Source organism: Pholcus phalangioides, unplaced genomic scaffold, assembly GCF_987345545.1.
Source record: "Pholcus phalangioides strain wild (caught in Gottingen) unplaced genomic scaffold, Ppha-v1.0 ptg000029l_1, whole genome shotgun sequence".
Classification (NCBI taxonomy): domain Eukaryota; kingdom Metazoa; phylum Arthropoda; class Arachnida; order Araneae; family Pholcidae; genus Pholcus; species Pholcus phalangioides.
Genome location: NW_028301619.1, coordinates 8,212,073 through 8,233,962, shown reverse-complemented (window position 1 = coordinate 8,233,962; position 21,890 = coordinate 8,212,073). Strand labels below are relative to the sequence as shown.

The 21,890-nt window shown below is 36.8% G+C and overlaps 1 protein-coding gene across 1 annotated transcript in view; it reads right to left on the bottom strand.

Moving 5' to 3' along the window:
* The window catches only part of ebo (exportin ellipsoid body open), a 295,439-nt gene that overhangs the window by 21,387 nt on the left and 252,162 nt on the right, over window positions 1-21,890 (bottom strand). The window contains exons 22-23 of the mRNA XM_089252540.1: window positions 20,775-20,948; window positions 704-802 (exon numbers count right to left, since the gene is read on the bottom strand). Of these exons, the coding sequence (XP_089108666.1) occupies window positions 704-802; window positions 20,775-20,948 (273 nt within the window). The remainder of the gene's footprint in view (window positions 1-703; window positions 803-20,774; window positions 20,949-21,890) is intronic.

Sequence of the window (21,890 nt, the reverse complement as noted above, 5' to 3'; positions counted from 1 at the left end):
CACTCAACCCTTTAAGCAGCACTGCAGAAATCACTGAACCCCCATTCAAAATGGTATATATTTTTTAATAAAGTAAGCTTTCTCCTGATTTTCAGGAAGTGCAAACAAAGGGGGGGGGGGTAAAGTGTTCCACTGAATAATTACAACCAATATGATGCATTATAGAACAGTGAAAAATGCGAGTGTGCCTAAAATTCACCATTTCATAACTCATAAATTTTGATTATAGAAGAATGAACTTTTCCCACTGCATGACAAAAATTTCACTAGACATGACTTATACCCAGGGATCATATAAAAGATTTAATTTCATATTTTTTTAAGAAATTATTTTTTAAACTTGAATGATTTCAAAAATTATAGGTGAGAACGAGATGGGCAGTTTTTTTAAAGGAAGGCAGGGTTGAGTCTCTAGTGGTGTAGATGGCAGCATGCTTGCCTGGTTTGCAAGAGGGCCTGAGTTGGAGTCCCGGCAGAGACCAGATGACTTTTCTTTACGAGTTCAACTTGGCATAATATCCAGAAAATATGTGTTTCCTTCACATGGGTGAGACCATCTAAAACCTTTTTAGAGTTGGAAGTTTTCTTTAAAACTAACAGTTCAGGAATTAACTAGTAGAAAACAGTAAGAGTCAATAAAATCTTTGACCTCAAGTAAGAAGTTGCAATAGAAATATATTTTGAACAATAGAAAAAAAATTACCCTGTGGTACAATTTCCATTTTCTGTTTAAGTCCTCTAAAGCAGCTAGATTTTGTTTGAAAACTGCCAAGTCAGAGAGGAGCAAAGAATTTCCAAATGCCTGAAATCATGTGATTGAAAAAAAAATAATTCAGAAGTATAACTTATAAGTTTGAATATAAAATGAAGTCTTATAATATCAGTCATATAAATTAATAATTAATACATAAATCTTGTAAGGGTACAGTTTGCCCCCTCTTGATAAAAGGGTCTAGGTTAGAGAGCAATGTACGGATATGCAGTGCTTTCAATGACTTTTTTGTGTCTGTTTTTAATGGAGATAATGATATTCAATATACGGGAGTGTCGCATGGGGTAATAAAATCCTCAACTATATTCAAGTAGAAGTTGTGGAGGTCCTAAATATTCTAAAAAAATGTATGTGCAAACAAAGCATCAGGACCAGATATCTATCCTAGGGTCCTCAGGAATGTGCTAATGAATTAGGGCCAGTCGCACAGATATACAGGAGAAGTGTTGCTGAGGGTATCGTCCCAAGGGATTGGGAACTTGCTAATGTTGTTCCGATATTTAAGAAGGGTAGTAGAGAAGCTGTGTTCAATTATCGTCCAGTGAGTTTGATGAGCTCCCTCTCAAATTTTGGAAATCATTATCAGAAGGCAGTTTGTGAAGTGGATAGATGAGAATAATGTATTGCCAGATAATCAGCATGGGTTCAGGAAGGGGAAGTCATGTTTAGCTAACCTCCTTTGCTTCTATGATCACGTGACTAAGGCTTTGGGTAAGAGCAAAAATGTAGATGCTGTTTGCCTTGATTTCCAGAAGGCATTCGATCTGATTCAACATGGTAAATTCTTGAAGTGTTTACATGAGATTGGGATTGGAGGCAACTTGTTGAATCGGATAGAATCATGGTTAAGAGATAGGTCACAACGTGTTATGGTGAACGGGGAATTCTCTGGTTGGACAGGTGTTACAAGTAGAGTTCCTCAAGGAAGTGTCCATGGCCCCATACCTTTTTCACTTTTTGTCGATAACTCAATCAAGGTATCGATGGGATTGTTAGCAAATTCGCAGATGACATGAAGCTAATGGGGGTAGTTGCGATCAAAGTGATAGGGAGTTGGTCCAGACCAACGGGATTGCAGCATGGGCAAATGAATGGAGCATGATGTTCAGTGTTGATAAGGGCATTGGTTGCTCATTTTGGTTCGAACAACACACAGTTCTCTTACGAGTTGAATGGTGTCACTATCCCTGATGCAAATAGGGTCACCGATTTGGGAATTCTCATTGACGAGCGGCTTAGTTTTTCTGAAAATTGTTCATCGGTGGTCAAGAAATCGAATATGATGCTTGGTCTCATTTTCTAAAAGGTCTCTTCGCGTTCTCCTAAAGTAATTCTTCCGCTTTTTCGAGGCTTAGTTCGTCCGGACTGGAGTATGCAGCAAGGTTTTGGAGACCATACCTACAGAGGGACATAGACTTGGTTGAAGGGGTGCAGAGAAGAGCTGACACACTGGGTTTGAGTTATGAAGAGACTACATTTTTTGAATATGATTACACTGGATGAACGCAGGAGTTGAGGAGATATGATCAAAGTGTTCAAAATTTTCAATGGGATGGACCATGAACTTTTGGTACACCGCCAATCGATTGCCTTTACAAGGGGACAACAGTATCGACTGGTGAGGGACAATGCAAGGTTATGGTGTCACAGGGAATTTTTCTCTAATAGGGTTGTTAATAAACGGAATAGCTGAACCCACCGAGGTAGTTGATTGTAACACAATTGACACGTTTAAAAAGCAATACGATAAACATGTTGGGGTAAATCGAGAAGCTATCCATACTTAGAATAAGACAACTATAAGTATTCTTCATGGGCATTGTATAATATTTTATCATGTGTATTTACAATTTTAGTTTTTAATTGGGTTGCTGTATTTTTGAAATATATGACATCCATATTTATTATGGATATCTTTTTCTCAGCCAGGTCGTTGGGCATTTTGCCTGTTGTGGTGTTGTATTTGTATAAATTATTTCTTAATCAGGGTATCCACCACACACTAAAAGGTAAATTTGAGAACATATTTCTGACTTATCCTTGATTTTCTTGTCTGACAACAACAACAGGGAACGATTCTGTAAAGCTAATTATTAACTTCATAAAATTGTTCCTTCATAACATAGAAGAGAGAATTTCCTAATTATTAATTCATTGGCAATTTCTTCATTCGTGAAGCATCATAGTCATTATGTTCACAAGTGCCAAATTAACTGGGAAGTAAATTTTATATTTGACTCAGGACAGATTTTTCCCCATGACCGGGAGGTTAGGTATGTATAATGGATATCTCTGCAACTGTTGACTTTAGAAACAAAATCCCAATTACAAAATTCTTTCAAATTGCATGTGGTTACTTGAAATGTCATAAAATTTTCCAAACGGTTGTGCACATAAAAAAATGGAAAATATATAACTTTTTATGTGGACTTCACTAACTTCTAGTTAGTGAAATATGAATCTTGTGCTCCGAGAAGTCATTTACAAAAAACTACTTATTTTTAAATGCAATATGTGCAGAGATAGTAGACTTCGAAGTTTTCAGCATTTATCGACAACGACTAAGGGTTCGATTCACAAATTGCAAAAATGTAAATTAAATTCTTGTTTGAAAATGATAGTCATTGCAACGTGATAGTCATTGAGATGAAAAAAAATGGTTAAACTGTTAAATAAACTTGATAATAAAGCTTTTAAAGTTATTGTTTCAAAATGAAACCATATTTTAATTTGCTTCTCTCATGTCACCAATGGTTTGAAGGTGGAACTATAAAATTTCTTGTCATTTGCTTTTACCTGTTGAAGAGACATTTACAATGTGCATGTGTGTGTTATGTTTTTAATTTCACTTCTGGTAGAAGTGAAAAAAAGGTCACAATACTTATTTTATCGCACTTCAAAATTATTTTTTCCAACATAGATGAAAAGTAGCTGACACAGTGAGCGATGGAAACTAAACAAAATAAAATAAAAACAATAAAATAAAACAATAAGTTAATTTCATTCCATTTGTGTAGAGTCCCTAAAACTTTACAGCAATCCCGGTCAGCAGGATGATACTTTAATTATGTGATGCATTGCCGTAGATAATATTCAAATAATAAAAGTCAGAGGCTGTAAGGAAAGAATCAGTGGAATAGTCCTATTCACTAAAAGGCTTGACTACGCAAGCCTATGATCACCACCTTCTCAATAATATATATATAATAGAGTATTCAATTTAGTATTTCTCTGCCTTCTTTATTCTGGGTTGGGGGCGACCGGATTATGCTGTTCCAGGAGCCTAATCAAATAGGCCTACTTCCAGTGCGATTTCCTGAGTGTCTACACATCTTGGACTGGTTTGATGACTGCCACTTTATCACTTCAACTACCACTGCACGTATTATCATTTGTTACATGGACTGATAGGTACCATGAGAACATATCAACACGCACTTCTTATTTCTTGTCTGTTGTCATTGTGGTAAGCCGTTTGAAAGAGGAATCTTGCAACTGATATTTTTAATTGTTTGAAAGAAATTCCACTAATTGTAAAATTTTTATTGTTTTAAATTTTATTTTGAAACAGAAATTTTAAATATAAAACATTTTTTATGGTGTAAATTGTGTCGTCGTAGTTGTCATCCAATACTAAGTTATTTAATTGAACTGGGCACTGAGGCTTGACCATAGCATAGTACCCATATTATACCCAATCAAGATTTTTTTGTTTAGTCTTGCAAGAAAATGCATTTTTTTCTAGGATAGAGCACCAAATTCAAGTAGAACCGAAATATATCCCAAAAAATCCAGTGATCACCATATGCATAAACTTATAAAAATGTTGGGGGCTCAGGATCAAATGGAACCTTGTTTAGACGACATGTCATATATATATATATATATATATAAAAATGCAAAAATCGTATAACTACAACTTTTTTCAAAAATTAACCCCCCTTTTCCACAGACGTTTCCCAAAAAGTTTTTGTAAAAAATCTGTCATTTTGATTCAAAATTATGCTTGAGAAAATATATTATACTATCATAACATTATTGTTGCTATAGTCTCAAGCAACACTGTATTAATTTCAAGATTTAACAGAAAAAAAAGTGTTATTTAAATATTATGTAAAACATCCTATACTAGCCGGCTATTCAAAAATATTGGGGGGGGGGGCCCATGGGCCAGATAGAAGTTTACGCCTCTATGGTGATCACACCTCAGACACTTCGAATACATTCACGTGCCCTCTGGACTGAAATTCTGCTCAGACTTTTCAGCGGTTAATAGACTGAATTCTATCTGATCTTGAATTTGCTTATGCATATTTAGATGATTTACTCATCACATCTGCTGATGAGGAAAGTCGTAAAAATGATCTAGAAAACTTTTTCAAAGACTGAGTGTGTGTTTGATCATGATTTGATTATTAACTCTAAAAAATGTGTATTTGGTGTACCTAAAATCAATTTTTTGGGCATAACTGTCACTGGTAAATGGATTTCTCCCATTATCAATAGAGTTCAAGCATTGCTTGATTAACCTTCACCTCAAATTGTGGACGAGCTGGGATTTCTCACTGATAAATTTTTACCACAGATTTTTGAAAGACAAAGCTCCGTGGCTCTTAGAAAGGTGTGGATGACAGGGCCCGGGATGATTCTCATCATTTTTTGATTTTTCACACCATAAATTAACTACGGAAGGGCTCGTGAAAAATCTAACCGGGGGCCCAGCAAAAGATCCTAGCCTACGGGCCCTGCTACAGGATGTTGGGGTCATGCCCAGCTCATGCTTAAGTAAACTTGCATGGACTTGTGAAAGGGAAAATCCAAAACAAATCTGGCATGATCAATTGAACAGAGGAAACTAAAAATTCATTTTCTTTGTGCAAAAAATTCATTGCCGATTGTGCCCTTTTTGTAATGCTCACAGTTGATGCATCAGATACGTCCTAGGGAGCAGTTTTACATCAAGTGGTGAAAAACAAGTCCAATCACATGGATTTTTTTCACGTAAACTTGCAGCTACAGAGAAGAGGTTCAGTGTGTACAATTGCAAACTTCTAGGCATTCACTCTGTAGTACGATATTTTTGTCACGTTTCATTGTAAGCTTACTTACTAACCGAAACGAGGTGACTCCGTCCATATTTTGAAGAATTTCTAACTAATAGGTCACCACCAGGTAATGCTTGAAGGATCTAACTTTCCTATATACACTGATCATCATCCTCTCATATACATGTTCACTCAGAAAATTGAAAAATGCTCTGCTCGCCAAATAAGACACCTGGATTACATTAGTCAGGTTTTCGACTGATATGCGACATGTTTCAAGTGAAAAAAATTCAACAGCTGATGCTCTTTCATGCATATATCTGACATTAAAATTTCTACTGCGATTGATTTCGGTGAAATGGCTCAAACTCAGGCTGGGGATACCAATTTATAATTCAGGGTGTCTACCACATACCAAAAGCAAAATCTGGTGACTTTTTCTCATTTGACAAAATGAACCATGCTGGACGGTTTTTCATATAAGTGTTTCTCAAACTGTGAGCCGCGACCCCCTAAGGGGGTTTGTGCTAATAAAATGGGGGTCTTAATGAAATGAGGGAACGGGAATAAATTTACATAATAGAAACAAATGATAAGAAATCAATTTTAATCTATTGCAACTATTGCAGGGCATAATGATGATGATGTCAATACATATATAGGTTATATATGTCAAGGTTGCGAGATCAACATATTCTCTATCTGCACGATGTTAAAACCCGTCTTATTATTTCTACAGGTTAGTCTCATTTTTATATATGTTAAACTTCGTATTTTATTTGTTTTTCTTAAGTTTTTTAATTTTAGTTCACTCTTGTTGATCTCGCATCCTTTATTTGATTTTTTCATGTACTATGTTTTGTTGTTGTCCCCCCCCCACATATCTCCTCTACCTATCACATGTTTATTATTGTCTTGGCCCACCTTAGCTATTCTTTTGTTTAGGGTTGTTCCTCTCGATAAACAGTTTTTCGTCCACCTACTCACCTATTTCTACTGCTTTTGCGGTCCGGTCCTGGGGAGGGGGGGGGGGTCACCCAATTCTCCAAGTTTCCCAAATTCAAACGCTATCAAGTTCCCTTTCTGACTCTTCAAAAGCACCAGACAACCCTTCCCCCTCTGATTACTCCATCCTTCTCAATATCCAGGATACCAAACTTGCCATACTAAACCAACTCGCGCTCCTATCCCAAAAGCGTCCAAGTGCGGTAGAGGATAAATTTCTACCTATTGAGGATCTCCAACACCAAGTCTCCAACCTCTCCTTGGACAGCTCTAAACTTGGTTCTTTGCTGGCCTCAAAAGTTATCGACCTAGAAGACTACTCACGTCGGTCAAACTTAATTTTTCTTGACATACCAGAGGAGGCCACAGATATTACATCTACCCCTCGACTCTTGAATCTAAAATAATTAAATACTGCTCCAATCTTCTGAAACTTGAAATTTCTACCTCAGCCATCGACCGTTGTCATAGTATTGGCTCTAAAAGAATCCCCAGTCCTATACTTTCAATAATTAAATTTAATAAATTCAAAACCAAAACTGAAATTCTTAAAAATTCTATTAAACTAAAAAACAGTAATATTTCAATTTGCGAGGACTTTTCACCCAAGACACGCAGGCTACGTGGGCAAATCTGGGGGCCTCCCAAAAATTCTGTGAGTCCAGATTGAAAGTTAAACTCTTCCATAAATTTGCCCTTATCAACAACAACAAATACATTTGGAATCCCAGCATTAATGACATTATCCCGTTTTCCCAAACCCCTCCCAGTATTACCCTTCCCTCTGCCTTTGCCTATTCTCTCTTTAATCCTCACCTCATGAACTGCCCCCCTCCTTGATCTCCCATTTTCCTCTCCGAAATAATCCCTTCAGAATTGCAACTGTTAATACAAGAAGCATAATCAATAAAATCCCTTCCTTCAAATCCATCCTGCTGGCTCATAATCCCAATTTTATAGCGGTTACAGAAACATGGTTGCATAGTAATATCAGCAACACAGAATTTCTACCACCAAATTTCTCCGCCTTTCGTAAAGATAGAAATACCCGTGGAGGGGGGGGGGGGGGTGTTGCCCTTGTTTTCAACAGTTCTATACCCCTAATTGAAATTCCTCTTGAATCAAATATTGAAATTGTCAGTGCCGAATGGCATCATCCCAACTGTATTCCCATTGCAATTTTTTCCCTTTACATACCCCTGCTTTGGACCCTCACTACTTCATTGAACTTGAAACAATTTTGGACTGATTTCATAACTCACACCTTCTAATTATAGCCGGCGATTGGAATCTACCTGGTATAGATTGGAATAAAATGCATTCCCTCTCAGGAAACCATGGCATCGACATGGTTTTCAACATTTTCCTTTAATTTAACCTCGTCCAAACCATCTTGGACGAGAATATCCAATTCATCATACAAATAGAATATCCAATCACTCAATCTCTACATTAGACCGAATTGCAGTTTCCAACAAAATCCCGGTTTCTCATTTTTCTGTTTTTGATGGCTGTTCTGACCACAAAATTCCACTTTTAGATTTCTTCCATCATCATACCATTCCTCCTTTTAAATGCACCAGAAAACTCAACTTTAACAAGGCCAACTACCCTCTCATGCAAAATATCCTTCGTACTCACTTTCCTGACTTCATCTCCTCTTCTTCTTCTTCTAACCATATTCAATGTCTCTGGAGCAAATTCAAAGCTGTTATCAACAAATGCAAAGACACTGTTCTTTCCAAATGCTCCTTATCTAAAAGTTTCTTAAACACTTGTATCAACCGTGACATTATCCACCTAAAAAGAAAAATTTGGCGCTATGTCTCTAAACTCAAATTTAACGACTTCTCTACTCTCAGGAACAAAATCTCAGTCTCCACTCGTAACCTCAAAGACATTATTTCTCACTATAAATCCAAATACCCATCCCACTCGTAGCCTACGTATTTTAAAACAAATCCCTCAAAATTTTGGAATTTCCTCCGCCCCCAAAACAGTTGGCACCTCCTCACTCAAAACTTTCAACTCTGACCTAACATCTCCCCTTGATCTTGCCTCCAAATTTAACTGGGTCTTCTCTTGTTTTTTCCTTCGATCCCACTCCCACCCAATACGTCTTTTCTGATTTACTTCACAACTCCAGTCCCATCTATTTTTTTAAAGCTGGTCTCCTGAATCTTCTAAAAAAAACCAAAACCCCACTCTACTGGCTCTGATGAGATCCAAAATCATATCCTAAAATTCTGCACTGATGAAATTTGTAACTATCTCCTCATTGTTTTCAACATCTCACTGAACACATCTAATCTACCCTCTGACAGGAAATAAAATAGAAATTCCTATCCATAAAAAAGGTTCACTGTCCCACCCTCTCAATTTTAGACCTATCGCAATCACCTCCTCTTGCTGCAAGCTTTCAACACATTTTTAATTGCCAAGAATATCCGTACCCACCTCGACTCAATTAACTTTTTCTTTCCTAACCAACATGGATTTAGATCATTATCTGTATCTACCCAATTAACTCTCTTCATACATGACTTAACAGACACTATTGACAAAAACCTTCAATCCGATATCATTTTCCTAGATTTTTCCAAAGCATTTGACATGGTGCACCATAATAAACGTCTACCAAAACTTTCAAACCTTGGACTAAATGTTCAACTGCTGAAATGGGTGGAGGCCTTCCTTATTAACCGTAGCCAGTTTGTCTCGTACAAGAGCCAAAACTCCCCTTTCCTTCATGTCAAATCTAGCACACCCCAGGGATCGGTCCTCTCGCCATTATATCTTCTAATTTACATAAATGATCTACCCAACTCCATAAACTGCCGCATCAGACTCTTCGCTGATGACGGTCTCATCTATAAAACAGTGTCTTAATCTTTCTGACCAAGAATCTCTCCAACACAACCTTAAAATTATTTTCGAATGGTGCTCAACCTGGAAATTGCCCCTCAACTTCTCAAAAACTGTTTTTATAAAAGTTACCCGTAAAAGAATTCCCCACAATTTTCCTTACTCGATAAACAACTCTTTGATCTCTGAAGTTTCCCCATTACAAATACAAATACGACGCCACAACAGGCAAAATGCCCAACGAGGTGGCTGAGAAAAAGATGCCCATAACAAATATGGATGTCATATATTTCAAAAATACAGCAACCCAATTAAAAACTAAAATTATAAACAATATATACACATGATAAAACACTCTACAGTGCCCATGATGTATTTATGGTTGTCTTATTAAAGCCAGTTCAAATACCTGGGCATTATCTCTTCTGATCTCTGTTGGAATCTTCACGTTGATTATATTTTTAAATGTCTACAAAAACTTTTTCTTTTGCCATAACCTGAAAAACTCCACCCGTCACTTGTGCTACCAGACATATATTCACCCTGTTCTCTCCTATGCCTATGAAGCATGGGATCCTCATACCCAAACCAACATAGAAAAATTAGAATCTATCCAAATTAAGTCCACTCGCTTCATTTTTAACTGTTGGTCTTCAACTGTCTCCATATCGGAACTCAAGTGCCAACTCAATATCCAACTGCTCTCCTCTCTTCGACTTCTCTAGTTTTTTCAAAACTTCAACTTTTCTTTTCAAAATCCTCCATGGGTTTTTTCATATTGACACTTCCAACATCTAATTAAAAAACCCTCACATTTCTGTTACAGGGTTCATACAAAATGTCTTAAATAAAAATTAAGGAGTTTTAAGGAATCATGGCAAACTTCATAACTTAGAAGTTTTACAGCAAAAACAAAAAAAGGGAGGGGCACATATGCAAATTAATTTTTAATTTGCCAAAAAAATTTTCCCTCTCCTCAAAAATATAGACGTAGAAGTGGTTCAGAAATGACAACTTTAGATTTGTTACCCAGCATTATCAGAATTAATGAAAAAAATCAATCCACATACAGATAATCCATACTTTCCTGTTGTCACCAAAGTTCTAAAACCTTCAAATTTCGGTTAAAAATATAACTCTTAATAGCGTCACATAAATTATAAAAATTCTAAGAGAGATTCATTCCCCCTCAATTATTCAAAATTAAAAAAACCCCAACTGACAAAGATTTTTCTTACAAAATTATTTATATTTGCAGCAACTCTTTATTCACCTCTTGCTTAAAGTGGATCAACACACACACACACACAAATTGTTTAAAATTAAGTTTTCGAATTTTTTTGGCACGATTCCTGTTTTTCAGTTATACTCAGAAAGAAATTGTTTCAAAATAGGAGCAAATTTCAGGATATTCGACACGATGTTAGGCGATGTATCACTCATTTTGTGGCGACATTGGAGATTTAGCACTCGTTATTTGGTAAAATTTACAAATTAGCACTCATAATTTGGCGAACTAGATCTTTTATTTATGAAATGAATTTTTTACCCATGAAACATTGGGATTTGATGCAATGCCGATCGACCATAGTAATTTCTGCTGCTTGCAGTGGTGACTTTTTTCTTTTCTTGAAAATGAAAACCGCAGTCGGTGGTTGAGATACACTGGACTAGAATGAATGAATGAACGCCAGGGTCTCTGCCACCGGACTTATCCCGTTGCCGAGATCTCTTCCAGCCCAGCTTCGTGGCAGAGTCTGGAACAAAGTGAGTGTGTACACGTAACAGTCTGAGTGTGTAGCTAGTGTTGTGTATGATATTTCAGTGCTGCCATCTACACTTCAAATTGTGAGTGAAGTGTAATGATTGAATATTTGTAACGTTGTAGGCATGTTGTTCTCTGTGGCGAGACTTTTTAACGGGGAGATCGGCTCGCATTCGCGCCTTTAAGTTGGGAACCACAGAAAACCAACTTCAGCTGACCACTGGACTAGAGTAAACCATCTTCAGCCGACCACTGGACTAGAGTAAACCATCTTCAGCTGCACGATCAAGGATATGATCGGGGTTTAACGATGAAAAGCACGATGAGGGGCCGATAATTTGAATAAGGAACTACGGTAACCACAATCAGATTTTTGGAGACAAAATAGAGAGTGGGAATTTGCCATGAAAATCCAATACGCATCTAAATTCAATTTCAATCCTCTGAATTTTGTAGAGGACTGAAAATACTCTTTCAAATTTAGCGTAATTTTTTTCATAAAGTAAAATACTGCTTAAACAATGAAAAAAAATTAATAAAAATATTAATTAATTTTTTTTTTTTAAATTCCCCTTAAAATTTTGGAGAGTGAAATTACTCTTCAAAATTATTTTCTCAGATAAATAAAGTAATAACTAAGATAAATAATTCTAAGTGAGACTATGGGAAATGGGAGGAAGGGGTGGGGCTAAAGTAGGAAGGAATAAAACACGCTCTCTTGAGAAAGAATCGTTTCGTCGCACGCGAAAACAAAACTTTTTTTTGTGCCCTTTTCCTAATGTCTGGCAATTTAATTCGCTGAGCGCGTCATTGTACATATCATAGAGGAGAAATATAAGTATTTCTCTATTTCTTCTCTAAGGTACATACAAGGCAGGTATAAAAGTATTTCGAGGAGTTTCCAAGTGCACACCAAAAAATGAAAACAAGCGCTATTTGATGCAGAAAAATACCAAAATACACTATAGGAGCAAGATGTTAATTTTGGCGCAGAGTTCCCACCACTGGTAATAGCATCATTTTCTGGACAGGAATGATAGTTAGTACTTAGCCAACTTCTTTATTTCAATTTTTTCGACAGCACAACAATCTTCTTTTCCCATTTTTCTCAGGATACCAGAAGCAGGTGTGGCCACAGTAGTCTGACCAATCAGGTGTCCTTATCTCAGCTGCACTGGTCATCGGCAGAGCTGTTCCCACCCGGTACAAGGTGGCCTTGAGATCTCTATAAAAAAATCTCCCCGCCCCACGCCTTGTTTCTTTTTCCTTCTTTTTTTTCAAGGACCTTAGTCATCAAGTACTACTCATCATCAACCTTAGCAGGAAATATTCCAGGGTGGGGGGAAAAGTCATGACTTTTTTTTAGAAACAGCTGGAAGGGTTTTAAGGAGATTTTAAAGGGTTTTTAAGGGCCTTTAAAGGGTTTTTAAGGGGTCCTTAAAAAGGAAATGAAAATTAATGACTTTTTAAGGAGTTTTTAAGCACCGTACAAACCCTGTGTTAGACTCAATCATTCCCAAAAATTTCAGCCTATCTTTGCTTCTTCAGATTGTCACAAATTTAGCTTCTTCCCAAGAACTATTATCGACTGGAACAACCTACCACCAAATATTGTAGATTGTACTACGATTTCCAAATTTTCCTGTTCCATCAATCGTCATTCATAGCTTCTGCATCCTCTTGTATAGGCCTCGGCCAAACAATATTGAATAAGAAAATAAATATATAGACAATGTATTTCGATCAACCGTACAAATGCGTCGATGCTGGGGGGGGGGGGCGGTGGCTAAAACCCCTTTATGTTCCCATGTCTCTCTGCCTATAGCAAGCACTGTCTTACAACACAAACAAAAATCAAATTTGTCTGCCAGAGTCATATTACTGAGAAAATTTTTATTTTCGCATTTGTTCATTTTCGCAGCACCAGTCATTTTGTGTCCACAATAGTTTATTCAAATGAAACCTAGTAAAGCCAATTACAACTGAGAATTAGAACACAGTCCTCAGTGGTGTCAAAACCGGGGGTGCAGTGGGTGCTCGAGCACTCATGGTAATGTGTGATATTTCCTATTTATAAAGTTCAAGATGAGCAAGCACTCACTGGTTCAAAACACCTCCAATGTCTCCCCCAGTCCTGTTAAAGTGAACATGTTCATATATATATTAGCCACCTCAGCTGTTAGATGGCCATCTGTATATAGCACATATTAATCAATAAAATTCAATGCTTTCGAATAGTTTTGGAATCTTTCTCAGGTCTGCATCCATTTTTTTACTTTTGGGTAGCCATCAGGAAGATCATAAATTGCTTAGATAAGATCAATTTCTATTTGGCAAAAGTGGGTACATAAGTAAAATTATAATACACATGGAGTCAAATGAAATACCAAATGTTCTTCCTGTCTGGTATTAGATCAGGGCTGGACAAATCTCCAAAAATTTACATGTCCTGTCAGGCATATATAACTTACAATAATACATGCTAGAATGAATATTTTACATGCCCGAAAAATATTACTAAATATATTTACTAGATTTACTTTCAACGGGAGGAGAGGAGACCCTTCTCCGACTACAATAATTTTTTTTTCATTTATAAAAACTTCATTTTTAATCAATTTAAAATTCATTTGAATACAACATCCCACAGGATCATAAAGGTTCAAGCCACGTAAGCCCCCCCCCCCCACATTAGTGGACATAGGTTGTTTCTCGACTGGGGGGTGTGAATGTCCATCTCTCTGCTCATTTGCCCATACCAATACTGTATTTTCAATAAAAGGGAGGGGAGCAATAGGGAGATCAAAAAACCCACCACCATATCCCCATGCCCCCAAGAAACTTTGCCAGATTGCCTAAAACCTCAGTAATTCATGAATATTCAATATAATCCATCCCTGCATGTACCCTTGTGGGTCGTTAATACTATAGTCTGTTTCAGGTTAACTTTGCAGTGAAGAGAAAGGTAGAGAGCGTATTCCCTCGCCACAAAATATATTTCTCATATATCAGAAGTTTACAATGATCCTTTATACAGAATATTTCAATTTTTTCTATGATTTTGAAAAAAATATTGTTTTGAACCAATGTTTACTTGTTTAAAATTATAAAAAATATTGGTTACCATTATTGCACATTTACAAAACATCTACACATGTAAAAATATTCCGAAAACAATAGAAAACAATGGTTCACTCAAATAATCAAAAACAAAAACACAGCAGCAAGGATTACAAGCCTTGTCAGAAATATACACGCCAATGAAAAACAAAAAATCCGTCCACCAGATTTATATTTTATATATATTAATTTTTTTTAAATATAAATATAACCAGCCAGAGCAAGTCAACCAAAACACCAAGACCGAAGCTGATCCTTAGCTAAGGCTCTCTCCAGACAATCCCCCTAGCCCACATTGCTCACCAAAATAGGGTTATTGCGAGAAGACTCGAACCGGCAGTTATATATGTGTACGGGGCGATTATAAAAAAACTATCATATCATTCACAGAAACTGAATGAAATTTTGGCATAAGGTATTTTGAGGTATGCGCTCAAGAATGATATGGAAAACAACAGTGTCACTCTAACAGTTACGGTTACAGTGAGAAAATTTCAAAAATATCAAATGGCAACACCAAGTTCTTTGTATTGGAATGTGATCTCCATACTGAAAAACACTAAATAGCGTTGGAATGGCACCTGTAGCACGAAAATCCCTGGAGCTAGGCAAGGAAAAAGTAAAAAAGACTTTGCCGTGCACCAGAGCATTAATGTTCGTTTCATTCGTCACACCGTTTCTTCAGCTGAGATCCCAGCCTGATTAGTCCTCCACAAGGTCATGTGGAAAATTTGTGAAACACAATAAAATGTTTTATTTTATGTTGCTTCTCTGTCCTTATTGGTTGTCCTCACTTTTAGCCTATTTACCACCAGTGATTTTCATGCTACAGTTGCCGTTTGAACGCTATTTAGGGTTTTTCACAATGGAGATCACATTCCAATACTAAAAACTTGGTATTGCCATTTGATATTTTCGAAATTTTCTCACTGTAACCGTAACTGTTAGAGTGACACTGTTGTTTTCCATATCATTCTTGAGCGCATACATCAAAATACCTTATGCCAAAATTTCATTCAGTTTCTGCGAATGGTATGATAGTTAGGGGCCCATATGTCGGGATAGTTTTTTTATAATCACCCTGTATATAAATGTATGTATATGTGTGTTTCTGTTTCCTCTATTCAAGTTCTTCATGCATTTCATGTCCACAACAAACGTGCGTACTCATATTGTTGTATTCATGTTGCTCACCGAATAAGGTGCTAAGCGCGATGGCACGGGTGATCCCTAATTGTATATATTCCGCCACACAATACTTCTATTTTGTATATTTTCATTAAATCCACCAGAGCGAGTAAACTCACCCAGTAAAACTGATGCTGGCTTCTAGTCCGCAAGTTATCAAACCCATTAGCTCACCAATAAGGTGTTAAGTGAGATGATTCGTTCCGATGGATATATATATTTTTAAATTTCACAATAAGATTCTCATTCCTTTTTCTTTTTTATCCTGTGTATATAATATGGCAAGTGTAAGATAACAGATGAGATGGCTTGGGGGGCCCTCAATTGCTTTTAAAACATACCTCCATCCTAATATGTGTACATTCATCCGTCTTAACTAAACCTCGAAACTTTTCCAACTCCCAATCCCATCACGTCTGTAATCACCACAAAATTTGTTAATCACGACAGTCCCAATTGTCCGGGGAAAATATGTTGTAGAAATTTTGTATGATGTTTTTTCACACAAAATAAAGTGCTCCAGACTCTGCCACGAAGCTGGGCTGGAAGAGATCTCGGCAACTGGATAAGTCGAGTGGCAAAATTCTGGTGTTCATTCATTCATTGGTTACCATTATTAAAAATCCATAGCAACGGCAATAACATTCTGGCACGATATCCTAGAAATTTTCCTTGCCGATATATCACTGTTGTGTTTTTTCCGTTACACAATTATATACTGTATATATATATTTTTTTTTGTTATTTGGTTGAATTTTCCATAACGATACAAATTTTCATTCAGTTTTACATGCAGTTATATAGGCTTACATAACAACGAATATTCAATCAGTTTTATTTTCTCCCAAAAATAGGCTTCAGTGAGTTCAGATATTCACTCATAGATTACAAATACAAATACAACGCCACAACAGGTAAATTGCCCAACGAGGTGGCTGACTTGACATCATGGATCCCCGAGCCATTGGAGGCCCTACCTACTACTGCTACACCCTCCCCGCGGAACCCCCAATGAATCGGTACATGCGGGAATGTGCGTGTACGTGTAGTGAAACCTGACGTGAAGTTTTTTTGTTTCTCTGTAATGCTTGTTATGTGTAGTGCTGCCATCTGCCACCAGTTTTTCTAACTATGAGTGAAGTGCTATGATTGAATGATTTATCGTTGGAGGATTGTTGCTCTCTGTGGCGTGACTTTTTTGCACCTTGAAGTTGGGAACCACAGAAAACCAACTTCAGCCGACCACCACTGTGGGGTTCGAACCTGGATCCTCGCATCGCGAGTCCGTCACTATAACCACTCGACCACCACAGCGGCTGAGAAGTGTTTCTCTTCGAGAGTGCCGATACTATTGTGAGAGGCCCTATATGGGTGCAGAAGTTTTGGCTTTTTGTCCTCCTTTTTTTTAACTGTTAATTTTTTCCCATGTTTATGGGATAGTTTTAGTTTCCCGAGAGTGTTGACACGAGTCTCGTCTTCCACCCACCTGTTTCTCCAGATGCCCCTTGCCTTTAGTGTCTCTTCAGAGAAACTAAGTGAGAGAGGGGGGTTCACAGGTGGTTTGGGCTTTCATCTTTTATGTGACAGTTGTATCTTTATTTTCACCAGAGATAGCCACGCTAAAGTTCTCTGCTCTTCCATTCCTGAATACTATATTTTTGGTTTTTGAATACTGACTATAAACAAAACTCGCTAAGAATCATCAGTAATAACCATGAGCAGCACATCAACCGTAACAAAAGACAAACTGTCATGAAAGCAAGTGACATCGACATATACCGTTCGGGGAGGGGGAGTTCGAGCAACAGAAATTTCGGCAAGAAAAGTGAGTAAAAAAATTCTTTTCCGTATCATTATTACTATTTGGTGCTATTCTGCATTTACACGTGAAAACAGAGTTAATCTGCTTCTTAATTTTTTTTTGATTGGCTTCAAAAATTTTATTTAACATTTTTTTCCATATTAATTGAAGAAAAAAATTAAAAATCCCAAGTTTTTTGAGAGCCATGGTTAATATACAGTATTTTAAAATTATGCGTTGCTTTCATAATATTGTTTGGATTTTTTTTTGTAAATAAATTTCAGCTGAGGGAAGGAAAATATTGCAGAAAAATATTACTGTTTTTTGAAATTTTTAGTGTTTCTTACGGCACATCAATGAAGAGTACTAGAACAAAGAACTACTACAAAAGAGCCTAGAACATTGTTGAACGGTGAGAGGTATAAGTGACAAGAAGTTTTTCCCACTGGTTCAACGATCGGAGGTTTGCAGTCGAAATCGATGCTCATCACCAGATAGCGATGCGCATCAGAAGAAAATACTGTCTAAATAGAATGTGCACGAATAAGCCCATTTCTTTACTGATTGCATTACCAAGCATAGACAAAACATATCCGTGAAACTAAAATAGAAAATTAGAGAAAAATTTGCCCATAGGAGATGAAGCCATCGTGTGAGGGCACGCACATACTGCAAGCTGATTTTCCAATTCTGAAAGTCAGTGATCCATACACTCACACAGGGAAGCACAGTAGGGACTGACAGGGCTCCAGCTCGGGGGCTCGAGATAATTCTCAATTATTTATTCACACTATAAATTCAGGGGCAAGTGAAAAACTGGCCTGTGAATACAGAGAATCTCAACTTAGCTAAGGCTAAACTCGGCTGCAGGATGCGGGAGGGGACATTGGACCAACCAAGGGCCCTTCCAGATAATGGATTTCATGTATTCCTATTCACGTATTTTGAAGTCCAATATTATGCGCTTGTTATTTGCTCTGGTGTTGTCCTAGATCGCAAGCCTGTCACAGTATTCCAGTGGTTTTCAAACTTTTGTCAACCACGATTCTCTTGCCTAATTCATGATTCATCGGCAGCTTCCCAGAATAGTTTGGCAGATTTTCTCATTTTAAAGAATCACTTCAAAGCAAAAATAGGCACACAAATCAGTACCACCAACTCGCTGTGACACAGGGACAGGACTACTTACTACGGGGGGGGGGGGCAACTGCCACGGGAGGAAAAAAATTAGGGGGCCTAGTTATGGCCCTGCCACGATGAACACTTTATGCTGCAAAACAATTAAAGGCGAATGATTCGTCTATTTGATTACAGACCCTATTCAGTCCAGGATTTTTCATACTATACAATTTTGTTATTTGCTATAGCTAGTCGGTAAAGATCGGCACAATAAGAAAAAGGATGATATAATTGCAAAAAATACAACTTTCTTCCCGCTTGGAAAAAAAAATTTGGTGTCCTTTCTCATTGCCCCCAAGGGTGGCGCTGTCACGGCTATAGCCTTAAGGCCCGGGACAATTAACATCATTGTTTGTTTTTCCTGTTATAAATTCACTATAGGGCCCCACTCCTGTGAAAACTTCGGATTTGAGGATCTGCCAAAGATCCCAGCCTTGGGGCCCTGCTCAGGGCCATCTTAAGAGTACCATGGGCCACGGACCAAGTTGATTTTCTAAGGCCCTGCCTGGTAAATCCTAGAAAATTTCAACCGGATCTCATTTTTGTGAGGCTCCTCTTCTCTTGAGGCCCCCCGGCCGTGCCCAAGTGGGCACATGCGTTAAGACAGCACTGGCTCTGCTCCATGATGTGGAAGTCATGTCCTTTCTTATATGGAAACCAATAATGTTCCCAAGAGGTCTGTATTCCAGGATTTTGAGAACACTGCTTCAGGGGGAATATTACAGATGTTGAAAGGTCCCAACAAGCAAAGAAAGAAAAAGTTCTTTTTGTTCATCCAGATAAATAGCTTCCCCCCCCCCACCCATAATGTCTGCCCCAATATACACATTGACAGATATTTTATCAGACTCATGGGGAAGTATAGGTGTGTGGAAGTAGGTGCCGCTGCATTATGTTGCTGTAACGTTACCACAGATTGTATTGCATTTTGTCATGCCACTGCAAATTTTGTTTAGAAATGCTGTTGCTGACTCATTTTTCTCTTTTCACTTTTAACCTTCACACATACCTGAAACCTATTTTAAGTTTTAAATTTTTATAACATATTTTACTAACCAGTTTACTTTTTGAAATTATTAAATTTTTAATTAATTAATTGTTAAGTTATTGTTAAGAACTGTGTGGAGTAATAGTTTATGGAGTCAGATAAGTAAATTGTTATCACCATATGGTTCCAGTTAGTGATAATTTCTTAATGCCACATTCATGGTGATACAATACCCTTTGCTGGAGACAAGGCATTATCATTTGCTGATATTAAATAGTTGATAAGGTTTTCACGGCAATCATTTGATGAAAATTGTTTGTTCGGGTTCAAAGACCGCCGTCTGTTTGAGTCAGTTCTCAACGTTTCCCCAACACTAATGGTTGGCATCATCAAGAGAATTGATGAAGATAATTGACTTTTGATCCAGTTTTATCAATTTTGATGATGCCAACCACTAGTGTTGTGGAAACATTGAGAACTAACTAAAACGAACAACAGTCTTTGAACCCGAACAAAACATTTTCACAAGTGTGTGATATTGTTTTTCCATTTTGCTTCTATTTTCTCTCTCACACTGCAATATTTATTTCACATATAAGCCAATGTATCTTCATTTTAATAAGTTATTTATATTATTTACACTGTACCAAGTAGGTGGACCACGGTACTCCATCTGGTATATACAGATCAAACAACTGATGCTCTTTGTACTTTATTACTTTAATAAGTCATATTTGCTGTATGAATAAATCGTGTATTATGTAATTATATATTTTTAAAAGTTATGCTACCTCATAATTTATTGATTTTTAAATGACCAGAATGAAGGATAACATGTAGGCTATATATTCTCAATAGTTTAAAAACATTACTCCTCGATGTTCCAAAATTAATTTAGGAATATTCAAACATCTAATTTCCTCACATGAAAAAAACCATTCAAATTAGGCAAAATAAAGTTAATAAAATTTATGTATTCATAATATTGTGACTGATAATTTATATCAATCTTCAGAAAACTACTGCTAATCATCTACATGACCTACTTCTATGATTCTGTAAAATATTTCTTCATTTTCCAAAATGTCTTCAAAAGATGCAACATCACTATCTGAAGATGCTGATAAACTTGCTTGACTTTTGACAAAAAATCTCCAGTTGAAGTACAATATACAATGAAGAAGCTCGAACATAGCTAACTTTACATCAGGTGAATCTCGCTTAGAATTAAAACAAATGTTGCTTCATTATATGTATAAGAATATTATAAAATACAGTCGAATCCCATTATAACGAACACCAAGAGACCAGAGAAATCACTTCATTAAAACAAAATTTTGTTATAAAGGAATTCCAGGTTTTTGCATTGTTCTTATGAAAAACTTATCTGGGGGATCAGTAAAGTGTTCGTTAAAACAAGATTTTTGCTATAACGGTATTCATTAAAACCGGGTTTGACTGTAGAGGGTTAGACAAATGCCATGCATGTGTTACTGTAAAAGTGATAAATCAGTGATTATACATATTCACCATGTGATCATCTTAGTAAATTATATATATACAAAGAAAAGATGTGTGTGATATCACTCTCTGCTATTAATAGAAAGGTTCACAGATCAGGCTGATGTCAAGATGAATTCAGGAAAGAAAATTCAACTCTCTTTTGTAGCAACAAACACCTTAAAGCTATTTGTTACTTCTGTAGGAAAGTGGTGTAGCGAACTCAGCTGGATCGCGAGGGGACAGTGGTTTGAATCCCTGCAGAGGCAGTTGAATTTTTTCACCTAAATTCATCTTTGCATAAACCAGATGTCCAAACCTTTGTATAAAAATTAGATATATTTTACAAAATTTATCACTTTTACAAGCAATTATGCATAACTTCTAAACAGTGTTGGTAAGTTTTTGAAGACCAAGGAAAAATATCCTTGTAGAGGGATTATAGTTATATCAAGAGTTAACATTATCATCACATCCCAAATTTATGCCGCTGTTGGCATCTTTCCTAAATTTGCATTGTCAGTACCATTAAAAAAAAAAAGAGCTTTTGAGCATTTATTTGCCACAAAAATATTTCAATTACCAAAAACTTTATCACCACTTTCTGTGATCAGGTGGTACCTGATACCAATATTATGGGACATCCATCGAAGAATTAAACC